Source organism: Fistularia commersonii, chromosome 33 (assembly GCF_037954325.1).
Source record: "Fistularia commersonii isolate RoL2024-O1a breed Wild chromosome 33, RoL_Fcom_v1.0, whole genome shotgun sequence".
NCBI classification, from domain to species: Eukaryota; Metazoa; Chordata; class Actinopteri; order Syngnathiformes; family Fistulariidae; genus Fistularia; species Fistularia commersonii.
The window spans coordinates 10,655,422-10,669,740 of record NC_141316.1 but is presented as its reverse complement, the minus strand read 5'-3'; the positions used below and the strand labels follow the sequence as shown (position 1 = coordinate 10,669,740).

The 14,319-nt window shown below is 49.3% G+C and overlaps 1 protein-coding gene across 1 annotated transcript in view; it reads left to right on the top strand.

Annotated features, from left to right (window-relative positions):
• ca10a (carbonic anhydrase 10 (inactive)a) overlaps positions 1 to 14,319 on the top strand; it is a 112,063-nt gene that overhangs the window by 93,551 nt on the left and 4,193 nt on the right. Inside the window, exons 5-6 of the mRNA XM_086140597.1 lie at positions 10,809 to 10,994; positions 12,899 to 12,994. Coding sequence (XP_085996723.1) covers positions 10,809 to 10,994; positions 12,899 to 12,994 — 282 coding nt within the window. The remainder of the gene's footprint in view (positions 1 to 10,808; positions 10,995 to 12,898; positions 12,995 to 14,319) is intronic.

Below are 14,319 nucleotides of genomic sequence, written 5' to 3'. Positions count from 1 at the left end.
TGGTGCAGGGATGTAGATGTGGTCATCATGGTGTAAACATGAGCAGCCTAGCTTGCATTATCAATGAGTTGCTCTACTTTTTGCTACCAAAATGTCAGTGCTGTGAAGGGACTGGAGGAACAGCCGAGTTCACAGCAGATCCATCGCTCCACCGCCAGGACTCCTCAGACACCTTCAGTCGGGTCTGGAAATCCTTCTAGTTCACCGTATCCACAGTGTCATTGCTTTCTGCCAGTTTTAAAATAAGGGAATCTTAATTTCCAGTCACGAAGTATTTGACAAAGGGATGTGATGGGAGATGTGACGGGAGTCAGCGTTTCTGAGGAGCAGCTAGCTTCCAGGAGCGAGGGTTACGTTGTCCTCTGCGTCGCCGCTAACGGTCGCGGAATCCTGTAACTGCACGAGTGCGGGGTTGCATAAAGGCGACGCCTATTTATCAGGCGCGGTTGCCGCTTCCAATCTTCACCGGCCGAACAGACGCGCCTAATGACAACAATCTTCTCTTTATATTGGAGATGTGTAGCTGCAGCCCAGCCATGCCCAACAGCCGGCTAGCAGACACAATAGCTGTGGTCGATTAGTTCCATCTCTGGAGAAGGCAAGGGATGCCACTGGGTATCGATCCGCCATTAAAAAGACTGTAAGAGATATTGACCCGGTGCTTCTCTACATATCCCGTGGATCCACAGGAAGCAGCCTTAGGGTGCAGGAAACCATTTATGACTGTTAACTATGTCACCATCTCCTAGCAACAGCTCCTGCTAACGGGACGTCACCATGAATGTAGAAGTAACGTGTGTGGACAAACTTCTTCCAGCATGTTTTTGTCAGTAAATGGATGGATGGATGGATGGATGGATGGATGGATGGATGGATGGATGGATGGATGGATGGATGGATGGATGGATGGATGGATGGATGGATGGATGATGGATGGATGGATGGATGGATGGATGGACGGACGGACGGACGGATGGAATCATGGATGGATGGATGGATGGATGGATGGATGGATGGATGGATGGATGGATGGACGGACGGACGGACGGACGGATGGAATCATGGATGGATGCATGGATGGATGGATGGATGGATGGACAGAAGGACAGAAGGACGGATGGATGGATGGATGGATGGATGGATGGATGGATGGATGGATGGATGGATGGATGGATGGATGGATGGATGGATGGATGGGCAGAAGGACAGAAGGATGGATGGATGGATGGATAAGTGAGCTCTGCTAGCTTCACGAGAAGAAAGAACCCTGTTCCTTCTGGCCGGGTGTCAGTGACCCATTGATTTGTCAGAAATTTTAAGTGGACGTGGAAATCCAGAAAAGCGGCGGCTGTTCTTCCCGCCGCTCTGCCGGCACTGAAGGTTTTCACGGTGATGGATAGTTTGGGAGGACGGAAGGATCGATGCGTCCCATCTAGTAAGGTGTCTAAAGACGAAGGTTGTGCGCCCGTCGCAGAAGATGGAGAGACCTTGTAGACAAATTGTCAGAGGCCGAACGGCGCGTGCAGACGAAGACGTTCACGTGGAGGAAGTGGATCCCGGCGGTTGTTGATCCCGTCGGGTCCCGCGGCGCTCGGCGTGGGTGAAGTGCGGGCGTGGCTCAGCTCTGCACCTGAGCTTCTCCTGAAATATGAAATATTCACGGGCAGAGAGAACTTTGTTCTCGTTCTGGCGGAGGATGTGAAGGCCTCGGGCCTTTGGTCTTTTTGTTTGGGAATTGAGAAAATCATCTCGGAGATTATTCCTGCATTATTTTGCAGGTTTTTGTGCAGCGATAATTCTGGCACCATATTACTCACGCCGCCGTTGGCTCAGGTACCTGGGGACGTCGCCGAACGAGAGAATGTTGAAAAGGAATTACTGATCGGGGACCGGAAACCGAGCCGGGCGGCGTTTGAACGGTAAATTGGAGCCTCTCTATCGACGTCTGATCATCGACACATCCGAGCGTCTCTCGGCGTGCCTCTTCACAGGATGTTCACTCCTCGCAATAAACAGATATCCATTAGAGATGAGCGTTTTAGCTCTCCTGGTTTGGAACAGTTGGCTTCTGAACTAAAATGCCACATCAGAAGGGGTTTGACAGCGCTGCGGTTCGGTGTTCTTACCAAGAGAGGCTGGTGAAATAGCGTCATAACGATACGATTCACGGCGCGACGCTCCAAGGGAGGCGCTATGAAGGTCCGACGTCTCCACCTCCTCCATGAGAAGCCAGACCAAGAGCCAAGTTCTTTCTAGGCGTGACGTTAGATACTTCAGGAGAAGCTGGGGCGCAGAGCTCTGGGGACGCGCCCGTAGGCTCCGCCCAAGAGGGCCGAGCGCCGCGGGGGTTTGACGGAAACCACGACAACCGTGACATCGCTTCCATCTTCCACGCCGTTTGGCCTTTGCCAATTTGTCTAGAAGGTCTCGCCCAGACGCTCTCCTCCCTTTCGGAGGATGACCGTCCTTCTGCTCGTCCTTCTACTCCTGACCAGATGGAGTTCCACACGTTCATCCTGAAATGTATCCCTCAATGAAAAGCAGGAAGGACAACACTCCCGCTCCTCCTCCTCCAGAGGGCCTCTCTTCTAGCGGGGGATGTAGAGGTCTTCGTTACCGCGGTAACAAAGCACATTTGACCCCCCTCTTGGTAACCCCTCGACCGACGGCATCTCCAGACGCTCCTCTGGTCAGTTCAGGTTAAAGTGCATCCCGTACAAACGTGATATACCTTCTCAGAGCGCGGAGGCCGTTTCCACCAGCCCACGTCAACACACATTATTACAATAAACAAAGCGATTGCCCAAAAATATATTTTATGAGGCACAACGCTTCATTTTATACTATTTAATAAAGAAAAAGATTCCAAATATCATAAATATTGATGTATCTGAAGGCGGCCGTGGGACGGTAATTAGGCTTAAAATTCGAAGAGCTTCCCCGCTTTCCCTGGCGACCGTAACATCTTTCAAAATACCGAAGCTCGTCTTCTGGATTTAAATTTCCGATGAACTTGCGCGGAAGACGTGAACGGCTGAAAACGCAACCTGCATAAAAGCGCTCACCCCCGCCTGATCAGAGCCACCGGGCTCATACCTGCGCCGTTTGAATTCGGTCGAGAGCGAAATCGGAGGGTCGTCGGTCGGATTCCCGGCGCGTCGGGAGCCGAAGCGCGTCTAGGTTTCTTGTTAAAGTCCAGACAGCACGGCTCGGCGCTCCGCCGGTGGCATAATCCCTTAGCATTAACATCTCCCATCTTCAAATGTGTTTGTTCAGGTGACAGTTCAATCACAATACTTACACTAAGTCTGTCTTATTTCTTAGTGCTCTGCAAACATCTCGGAGTATCGAACACACACACACACAAGCGTCAGACCTCAAAGGTGGCGCGCGGTCTGTTTTCCAGTTTCCGTTCGGAGCATCTGGAGACGTGGCGTGAATCCAGATTTTTCTGTGGAAAGATAGGATACAGCACTTCAAGCAGTTTGACGCATACATATGGTTCTGCTCTCTAACCAGCGCACAATGATAAGTAGGCCGACAGCAGCTTTGCAGTCCCGCACTCTGTCTGAATGCTAATGAGGACGCTGCTACAATCTGAGCCGCAGCTTCCAGAGCTGCCGCAATGAGTGGATTTGGATTCTAATTTAATTTAACGATGACCTTCTTTCTTTCTTTGCTCATCGCCCGGCGTCTCCGAGCTTCGCGGCGCTTTCTTGACGTACGTGCGGTCCGGAACCGCGGCTCCCGCCGTCCGGGTTAAAACCGGCGTGAGCTCACGGCACAATACCTGTGCGGCACGCCGACCCCAGGCTCGATGAGATAATTCCTTAATGCACTTTATGAAGTTGAAGATCCCGTGCATTTTACGCGGAATCACCGTGGATTAGTCACAAAGTGGGCGGTCGAAAAGAGAATAGGGAAAAATAAAATCTGGATTGTTGCTATTTCTGCCAGAAGTCAGCAGACGTGAATCCAAAAGCCGGAGAGGGAAGGCAGAAATATTTCAAAACACTCGTTCTGTCATCATCACACCGGCAGATGAAGGATCCTCAGGGGATCCGACCGAAGTCAATAGTAATAATAACAACAATGAAAAATATCAGTATTATCAGCATCATCATTATTATTATTATACAAAACAAGTCTTCATCATACTACAATTTATTAACAATAATAACAGTTGTTTGTAGTGGTGGTGGTAATAAAAATGCAGAATTCCTGTTATCATTATTATTATTATACAAAACCAGTATCAAAATACTTAAAAAGAATAACAATAATAATAGTTATTATTATAGTAGTGATAAATGCATCATCATTATTATTATTTTTATTGTTGTTGTGATTATTCTACAAAACAAGTTTTCATAATACTGAAAATGTATTAACAATAATACTAGTTATAATGATAAGTGGTGGTAATTAAAATGGATAATTCCTGTTATCATTATTATTATTATTACTATACAAAACCAGTAATCAAAATACTTAAATATATTAACAATAATAATAGTTATTATTATAGTAGTGGTAGTAATAAATGCATCGTCATTATTATTATTTTTGTTGTGATTATTCTACAAAACAAGTTTTCACAATACTAAAATGTATAAACAATAATACTAGTCGTTATAAGTAGTGGCGGTGGTGGTAATAAAAATGCAGAATTCCTGTTATCATTATTATTAGTGTTATTGTTGTGATTATTTTACAAAACAAGTTTTCATAATACTAAACTGTATTAACAATAATACTAGTTATTATAAGTAGTGGTGGTAATAAAAATGCATAATTCCTGTTATCATTATTATTATTATTATTACAATACAAAACCAGTAATCAAAGTACTTAAATATATTAACAATAATAATAGTTGTTATTATTATAGTAGTGGTAGTAATAAATGCATCATTATTATTATTGTTATTGTTGTTGTGATTATTCTACAAAACAAGTTTTCATAATACTAAAATGTATTAACAATAATACTAGTTATTATGATTAGTGGTGGTAGTAATAAACGCATCATTATTGTTATTATAATTATTGTTACTATTTGATATAATATATGATTTTTACAAGAAAGATCCCTCCAGGCTTTAAGACGGGCTGGACTCCCCTGAGGCTGTTCTGGGTCAGAACTTCTCCAGAGGTTCAACACCTCCATGTTCCTCCCCTTCGTAAATAAAACCCCTTAAAACACTTCCTGAGCGTCAGCCGTCAGCCGTCACCGCACCGTGAGAATGGACCGGCTGAGCTTATTAATATGGGACTGGAAAGGCAGTGCACATTTTATTTTTCAAGTGTGTGTGTGTGTGTGTGTGTGTGTTGACTCACATACACACAGTCTGTTCATGTTAGACCGCTCGGCGCAACAGTAGCGCCTCGCCATCTGTACTACAATGCGTGGAAATGGAAGGGGAGACGAAGAGGCAGAGACACCAAATCCATATCTGTGTAAACAGGACGAACAGCTCTCTCAACACGCCGCGCTACCGCCTCCTATAGAAATGAAAACACTTCGCCGCAGAACAACCTGAGCGTCAGCAGGAATATACCATTTCATGCCGCAGGTTGCATTTTGTTCTCCGCCACATCCCGTCGCGGTCGGAGAGAGACGGCAGCGTTCTCCGGCGGGAGAGTCGGCGAGGCCGCGGGAGAGGTTAGATTTTCTCCGGAAAATCGCAATTAGGGGCGCAAAGAGCAGCGAGCGCAGTCTGAAGCGCGTTTGTTTATTTTCACTCATTCATGAATTCATTCGTCCATCGCACGCTCACCGCGAAGCCTCTCGGTGACTCGTCCAGACGGTTCAGGGTCTCCGGACCGCTAACGTTTTCAGGCCAACTCTATTGATTTGATATTTTTTATTTTATTTCATCAATTCATTTATTTCCAGATAAATCCGTGCGCCGCATCTTAAATCCATCCGATCGATAAACAAATGTGTCAGAAATGTAAAAGAGTAAAGCAAAAACCGGGGGGCCGGAAGGGTGAAATCGTTAAAACCAAACAAATGAGTTGTGAGCGGAGATCTAAGTGATCGCGATGTTGTTATTCTGCAGACGGCTTTGCATTTGGAGCGGAGAAGCGGCTCGGCGGAACAATCGGAGAAGGACCTCCGTGCAAAAATGCAAAGTCAGATTGCAGGCGAAGCGTTCGCTACGTTTCCGTCGGCGATACGACTTCCCTGCCTCTCATTCTGAGCACGACAATTCATCAATACCATCAATTATTTACGCTTTGCCTCCCTTTCATCAGAGCTGTCGGCTGACTCGGCGCGGCTCCGCCCTGCAGAAAGCGCCGCCGTGTCGAGGAAGCCGGGGCGCGGCGGACGCTCCCGTGTTTGCGCGCTCGGCGAGCCCCACCTGGACTCGTGCGGAACTTCTCCTCCCCGGCACGCAACGGCGTGACTCGAACGCCGCGGCGTCTAATTCTTTTGTTTGCCGGAACGTGTTTCCCGCCGTCCGGGGAAGCTCGGCGGCAGCTGTCGTTCCTGGACGTCGAGGACGTTTTGGACGTCGGTTCGCCGTCGGGGATTACATGGAGCGACGGGCTCGGAGACGGCGGCCGCGGCGGACGGCGATAATCAGGGAACGCCGGAGACGGGCTCAAGAGGGATTGAAAGACGATGACTCGAGAGAGCAGGAAGACGGAATTTTTGATATTTTTGTCTCCGGCTGTGTCCGGCTTTTATTTGTTTTTCTTTTTGTTGAGACGCCCGTCGAAACAGATGTCCCGCTTACGACGCGTAACCCAGCAGATGCGATTCCGAGCCTCGGCCGAGGCTTTAAAACTTTATACACCGGTAACTTAAATCGCTCTGTGCGTCCACATTTTTGTTGTCCCGTCAGCGAGAGAGGCGTCCAAACCCGCGGACCTTTTATGCCGCCGCCATGTTGGACTCCAGGCAACAAGCTGGCGGACGGTCCAAGGAGCGGCGGCTGCCAAACTCGGCACCTCCGGCTTCTTTTCGACACAACTTCCAAATTCGGCGAATCAAACAGACGTCTTGTTCTTCAGAGCCTCCTCAGCCGCTCGCCTTCCTCTATCCAACCCCGACTCCGCTCAAGCCGGTGAATTGAAGTCTTCTTCTTTTTCTCCTTTCTGGGGTTGCCTCAGCCAATCATCTGCCTCCATGCGACCCTTTCCTCGGCGACCAACTAACTTCCTGTCTTCTTTCCATTCGTGCATAAACATCTCTGAGGGCTTGTCTCCTCTGCACTTGGGTTCTCCACTTGCCTCAGCCAGAGGTTGGCACCGTAGCTCCGGAGCTTTGCCCCGCAGCTCGGCTCCTTCTTCACCACCACAGGCCCGTGCAGAGTCTTCATGCGGTGCAGATCCTGCACCGGAACATCTCCGGCTCCTTCCCGCCCTCGCTTCTGAACGAGAGCCAGATCTACCGGAGCTCCTCCGGCTGGGGCAGGATCTCATCCCCCGACCCGGAAAGGCCACTTTTCGTCCCGAGACTCTCCTCCCGGCCTCGTCGCGCTCCGGCGGGAGGCGGCGCTCGACGAACGGGTCGGGTTTAATTGACCCCATTGATCAACGCGCTAATGCGATGTCAAAGTTCCTGGCGCTTCCTCGTTACCGGCAGATGTTTCCTCCCCCCGGAGCCGCCGTCCCCGTGGAACACCGGGCCGGACCATCTTTTTTTATGTCTTGTTTACATTTCCCCAGCTATTATCTCTAATTCGCCGGTACGTTTTCGGTTGTCACCATCCTTTTATCGAGGTTCCCGGGAGCGCCGCTCTCTTTCAGCTCTGCGTCGCAACCCGAGCATTCTGCGAAATTACCTCGCCGGGGATAAATGGTCTTTTCAGAAAGACGACGCACGTGAATGCACATGTGAATGGTGTGATTACGTCCTCCTGCTCTGCAGCCCCGCCGCCCAAACCACATCTCAAGTCAAATGCTGTCTTTCGTCAAGCCGGACATTTATTCTGGAGTCCCTCGAGCTCCGGCGGCGTCTGAAGCCGCCTCCTCCGTGCGCTTTCCGTGCAGTGGAAGTCGCCCCCGGCGTGTCCGGCAGCGTGTCACCTCGTGAATATTTACGCTAGCGCAGGTAGCGGAGGCTCTGCTGGCCCGAAACCAGACGAATCCTTGAAAAAGATCGGTGTTTTTTGGGATTTGGGGGAAACTGTGGATCCCCGGCGAGCGGCGGGCCGCCAGTGAGGCCACAGAGAGGGATCATTGATCGTGGAGGAATCGTATTTCCTCCAAATGCTAAAGCCAGCAGTTATTGATCGGCGGGAGACGACAGAACTTCCCTGGCTTTTATTAACCTTTTATTAAACGTTTGATTGTCACTGATACACCAGATATCGACGCGTTGAGCTGAGGTACGGGATTCCTTTGAGGATCTCGGCGTGTCCTCCTGGTTTTCGGGTTCAAATCCTCGGCCCGGCGTTGAAGCGGCTCGAATTTCCGTTCGGCGATCGATTGCGGCCGGAAACATCGGCGAAGCTCTGGAAGTTCGACAGGCGGATCGACGGGACATCGGACGTAACGCGGATTCTTCAGCGAGGTGAACGAGGATCTTGCTCTTCGCTCTCATGAAGGATCCGGAAATGCGGGCGGCGGCCGGAAGAATGATAGCGGCCCTGCCGCTCCGGCTTCTGGCCGGGACGCCTCCTGGACGCCTCCCTGCCGAGATGTTCCCTGGAGATACAAGCAGGAGGTTCCTAAGAAGACCCGTCTGTGGGCCGACTGCCTGCGGGAGCAGAGCTGACCGGGGAGAAGGAAGGAAGCCGTGGAAGAAAATGCATGTTTGAGGAGATTGTAGCGCATCAGACATACCGTTCAGAAGAAGAAGGTTGATCTTGTCCTGCTTCTTCTTGCTGGATTCTCTCGCCTCCCCAGCCGGGTGTGTTTCAGAGCGGCCGGAGGACACGCATCCGGGAGTCGGCGGCGACGTAACGGCCTCATGAATTAGAACCGAAGGAGGTTTTAATAAGCGTGAGGTTTGTCTGCCACCAGCCTGAAAATGTTCTTTCATCAGGCGTGGTCTCTCCTCCACCCCCGTTACTCGTGTCCTCTCGGCGCCGCGCTCACCCTCCATCGCTTTCCCTTTCAAATCTTTTGATTTTCAAGGGGCGCCATGAAATATTCACAGCGTGCGGGCAGACGTCTTTCCCTGGGAATTTAGAGGAAGGGGGTGCGATCATTTTGAACGTGAACGGAGAGAGGAGCAGGGAGGAGACGGGGCTGATGAGGGCGATGATCCGCAACGTGAGGTGAACGCTGATATCTCGCTTCCTCTCGGCGCCGATCCACATTTAAATAAACAAAATAAACCCGTGCGGATCCTTATCCGCCCCTCCGTGCCGCAGCGTTTCTCGCGAGGCCTTCGGACGTTCCGGTTCCCAAACCGAACCCCCGGTCGTTCCTGACCATCGCGGTGATTCCCGACGTAGAGGCTCAGTTCTTTCTGATTCAAGCTTCACCCGCCCTTCATCTTCACCCGAAACCCAGAGAAGCGGCTGATCTCTGATCCGACTCGTAAGCCTGACGAAATGCTTGATGAAGAGGGTCAGAATAAGTGGAAGACATCGGCTGAAAATGCAGAGCTGCTCAAAACTCAACTCCCAAACCTGCAAGACAGATAAAATAAGATAAAATAAAATAAAATAAAATAAAATAAAATAAAATAAAATGAAATGAAATGAAATGAAATGAAATGAAATGAAATGAAATAAGATAAAATAAAATAAAATAAAATAAAAATGAAATGAAATGAAATTAAATAAAATAAAATGAAATGAAATAAAACAAAATAAAATAAAACAAAATAAGATAAAATAAAATAAAACAAAACAAAATGAAATAAAACAAAATAAAATAAAATACAATAAAACAAAATAAAATAAAATACAATAAAACAAAATAAAATAAAATACAATAAAATAGAATAAATGAAATAAAATACAGTCCGTCTTCAGATTATCAAGAGGCAGGGAGTTGGAAACCTTTAAAAGAATAGTTTATATATACATATACATATACATATATATATATATAGATATATGTATATGTATATATGTATGTACTGGACTGTCTCAGAAAATTAGAATATTGTGATAAAGTTCTTTATCTTCTGTAATGCAATTACAAAAACAAAGATGTCATACATTCTGGATTCATTACAAATCAACTGAAATATTGCAAGCCTTTTATTATTTCAATATTGCTGATTATGGCTTACATCTTAAGAAACCTCAAAAATACTATCTCAAAATATTAGAATATCATGAAAAAGTAATTTTTGTTTTTTTTAATTGCATTACAGAAGATAAAGGACTCTATCACAATAGAGTCCTGTACATAATATGTATATATATATATATACATATATATGATTGAACGAATGAATGAATGAATGAATGAATGAATGAATAAATGAATAAATGAATGAGTGAAAAAGCCAAATTTGCAGTTCCATCACGAGCCGCTGCCTCCAGCTGTGATGGGCGAGATGTTGGCAGATGTAGACACGCATCCGTCCAGCCTCTCCTTCACAGGGCAGTGAGGGTTCAGCCGTGAACCTCCTGCATGTATCTGGACCGTGGAGGTTCCACACGGGAAGGTCTAACCAAGGACCTTCTGGCTGGATCGCGGTGAAACAAACCCAAAGGGGTCCGAGAGAAAGATGGCCGTCGGTTCTGGAGTTGTTTCCTCATCGGTCGATTAAAGAAGGTCTAACCCGGGTCGGTGGAGGCCGACCTTCACGAGCCCTCCGTTATCTCACATCCGTTATCTGGATCTGCGTCACGACGCCGCCGCGTCGGCTGTCATTCGCTGTCCTCCAGGTCGGGGGGACGATGTACAACACGGGCCGCCACGTCTCCCTGCGGCTGGACAAGGAGCATCTGGTGAACATCTCCGGCGGGCCCATGACATACAGCCATCGTCTGGAGGAGATACGACTACACTTCGGCAGCGAGGACGGCCAGGGCTCCGAACATCTGCTGAACGGACAAGCCTTCTCCGGGGAGGTGTGTGCGCTCCGTTCGTGTGTGTGTGTGTGTGTGTGTGTGTGTGTGTGTGTGTGCGCGCACAGGGTATGTGGTTTGGACGATTTTGGAAATAAGTAAAAAAAAAAAATCAAGAAGTCCAAACCCCATCGCTTGAGTTCTTCTGAGGTGAAGTGAGTGAAGCTCCTGGAGGAGCTTGGAAGAAGCTCAAGGCTGCCGATCTCAGCGTTCTTAGGAGTTCCTTCAGAAAAGGGGGCAGCAAAGATGAAGATGTGGAGGTTCTCTTTGGGAGTGAGGAGGAGGGGGAGGCTCAGGAGCGAGGGACAGCACATGGTAGATGTTCTGGAGATGGTTTGGATGTGGACAGATGGAGAAGATCTGGGGAGAAGGATACTGAGGTTGGGGGAGGAAGACCAGGGATGGGGGGGGGGAGTAAGTGAGAGAAGAGGATGATGGAGGCAACTTGGTGTGTGTGTGTGTGTGTGTGTGTGTGTGTGTGTGAATGGGTGAATGCAACATCCAGTGCAAATCTCTTTGAAACCGCAAAGTGATGAAAGCACTATGTGTGTGGAGCCATTATACCATTACACACACACACACACACACACACACACACACACACACATACACACATGCACACGCTAACCAATACCCTCCATCCTTTTGCTTGAAGAGAAAAGTTGTAACATATTTTTTTCCTTTTGTTTAAGTTTCAAGGACAAACTCCGGCAGCTCTGAAAGACATCCGGGAAGCGGCAGACGCAGAAAAGATCTCTCTGCATTCTGATTAGGAAATCTCTCATTAGACCTTGAAGCCATGACTGAGGCGTGGAGCAGACGGGGCGGGCCGGAGAGCCCGGAGCTCGTCTCCTGGCGGTTTCTCAGCGCTGGAGCGGAGCTGAGGGGAATGTGGAGCCGCTGGAGGAGAGTTAGCATTAGCATTAGCGCCTCTGAGCGTAGGAAGGAACGGAGTCGGCGGTAACGTGACGGCGGCAAGAACCCGAGATGGAGGTGAAGCGGCGTCTGTTCCCACAGTCTCCACCGTGGGTTGAACTCACGGGGTTGCGACACAAGCCTGCGTGGAACAGAAGGCAGGGATACAGGAGCTACAAGGAGCAGGAAGTTGATGAAATGCAGGGGAAGTCATGGAGAAGATGTATGGACTTAGTGAGAGAGGGTATGAAGTTAGTTGGTGTGAAAGAGCGGGTGCAGGACATGTATGACCGTGACAAAGTGACGACTGAGACGGTTTGGACACAAACACGCTTCTGTTCATGTCCAAACCGTGGTGAAGATCTGGGTAGAAGGTTGCTGAAGGTGGAGCTGCCCGGCAGGAGGTCTAGAGGAAGACCAAAGAGAAGGTTGGTGGACGTCATGAGGGAGGATATGAAGGTAGTCGGTGTGAGAGAGGAGGATCCAGAGAATAGGGTTAGATGGAGAAGCTGGATTTCCTGTGGAGAAGGCAAAAGCCCAAAGGAGAAGAAGAAGACGTTACCATATCTAGTAAATGATAGTGATAAATCTGTACATGATGATATTCTTCACTCCTTCTCCACGATGGTTACCCCGCCCTCCGCGGTGCTGGACTCTGTCCCAGACCACTTGCTTGAGAGGCAGGTCCACCTCCGGGCCTCGTGCGGAGACATGCGGCCATTCGTACATCCGGACCGTTCAGGGTCTCCAGTGAAGCTCCCGCAAGTGTTTGGACTGCGGGAGGAACCCGGGGAACCCTGAGGAACCCACGCAGACACGGGGAGAACATGGACACTCCACACAGGAAGGCCTCCCGTGGGGATCCAATCAGAGACCCCCCGCTGGCAGGAGGCGGGGCTAACCGCTGCACCGCCGTGCCACCTGGTTTCTAACCTGTCAAAAAAACATGTCGGACCATGTTTTTTAAAGCAGTTCTCTCCGTCTCCATCCAGGTGCAGCTCATCCACTACAACCACGAGTTGTACACAAACTACACAGAAGCTGCCAAAAGCCCAAACGGACTGGTGATCGTCTCCATATTCATGAAGGTGAGTCGTCCTCAGCGCGGGACCGCTCCATGGACGAGGTGTTCCTCTTCCATCATGGACGTCGCGCCGCTATAAACACATCTGGCAGATATTTAAACGTGCGGGCGAAGGCCGGATGAATCGTAGGAGTAGTGCTGATGGAGAAGGCTTTCCAGGGGAGGCGGCGCCAACACGCATGAGAGCTCTTTAAACGATGGATTTATGTGAACGTAAAACAAGGAGGGGATCCCAGAAGAGCCGGAGCAGGTGGCCGGGGAGCAGGAAGCAACCCGACCCTGGAGAAGATGGATGGATAAAACCACAAACCTCCTTAAATGTGCTGTCAACAACGTTTGAGGCGCGCGCATGTGGAGATGTTCATCTGGCTTCTCCTGGAGATGCCTGACAGGATGGGCTTCCTGCAGGTGTCTTCATCAGGACGTGGTTCTGACATGATGCCTGGAGGACTTTGGGCTGCCGCTTCAGGAGCCTCAGCCAATCACTTGCTTCCATCCAACCACCTCCGCAGCAGCTCACTTCTTCTCCTCTCTGGTCTTCCCCTAGACCTCCTCCAACCCCCATCCCTCCTTTGTCTCCAGAACATCTAGCACGTGCCTTCCTGATCTTCTCCATCCTCCTCACTCCCAAAGAGGTAGCTCCACATCTTCACCTCCGCCTCCTGTCTTCTCCTCGGCGTCCAAACACCACGGCCGCTCTCCACCTCCGTCCACCTTTTCCACCTTTCCTTTCAAGACTCTTTTCTCCACCGGTTCCAACCTGCCGTCACACATTCGTCCGGCTCTGGATTGATGACGCTCTGCTCTTGAACTCTTCCACCTCCTCCATCTCCTCTCCTTGTCCCCCATGGATTGGATCTTCCTGAAGGCCACCTCCGTTCCTTCCCAGGTCAGACCTGCACCTTTGTGGCTGCAGATCACAGCGTCATCTGCAAACAGACAAAGCGGTGGAATTTTGGGACCTGAGGAGCAGCGAAACGCAGAAGAACGAACCCGAGAGCGTTTGTTAACTCCGTCCCCGCCGAATAAATGTGTGGATAAACAGAAATAAATGAGGGGGCGCCTAAATCTCGGGGTGATGTCGGACGCGTTCCTCCCAGACGCCGGGCCTTTCCGGTCTCCTTTGTGACTTTTTAGGACTTCGAAAATTCAACGTACAAACCGACGCCCTTGTTTGGATAAGAAAAAAAGCGCCGTTGTCTCAGGGTGGCGGTTTTGTTTTTGCGCGAAGCCACAGGAACGTGCAGGTGCTTTCTAGTCGAGCATTTCAAGGACATGGAAATGTGACGGATTAAAACCAGTATTATTCCCCGAAGACCTGCGTAAAGT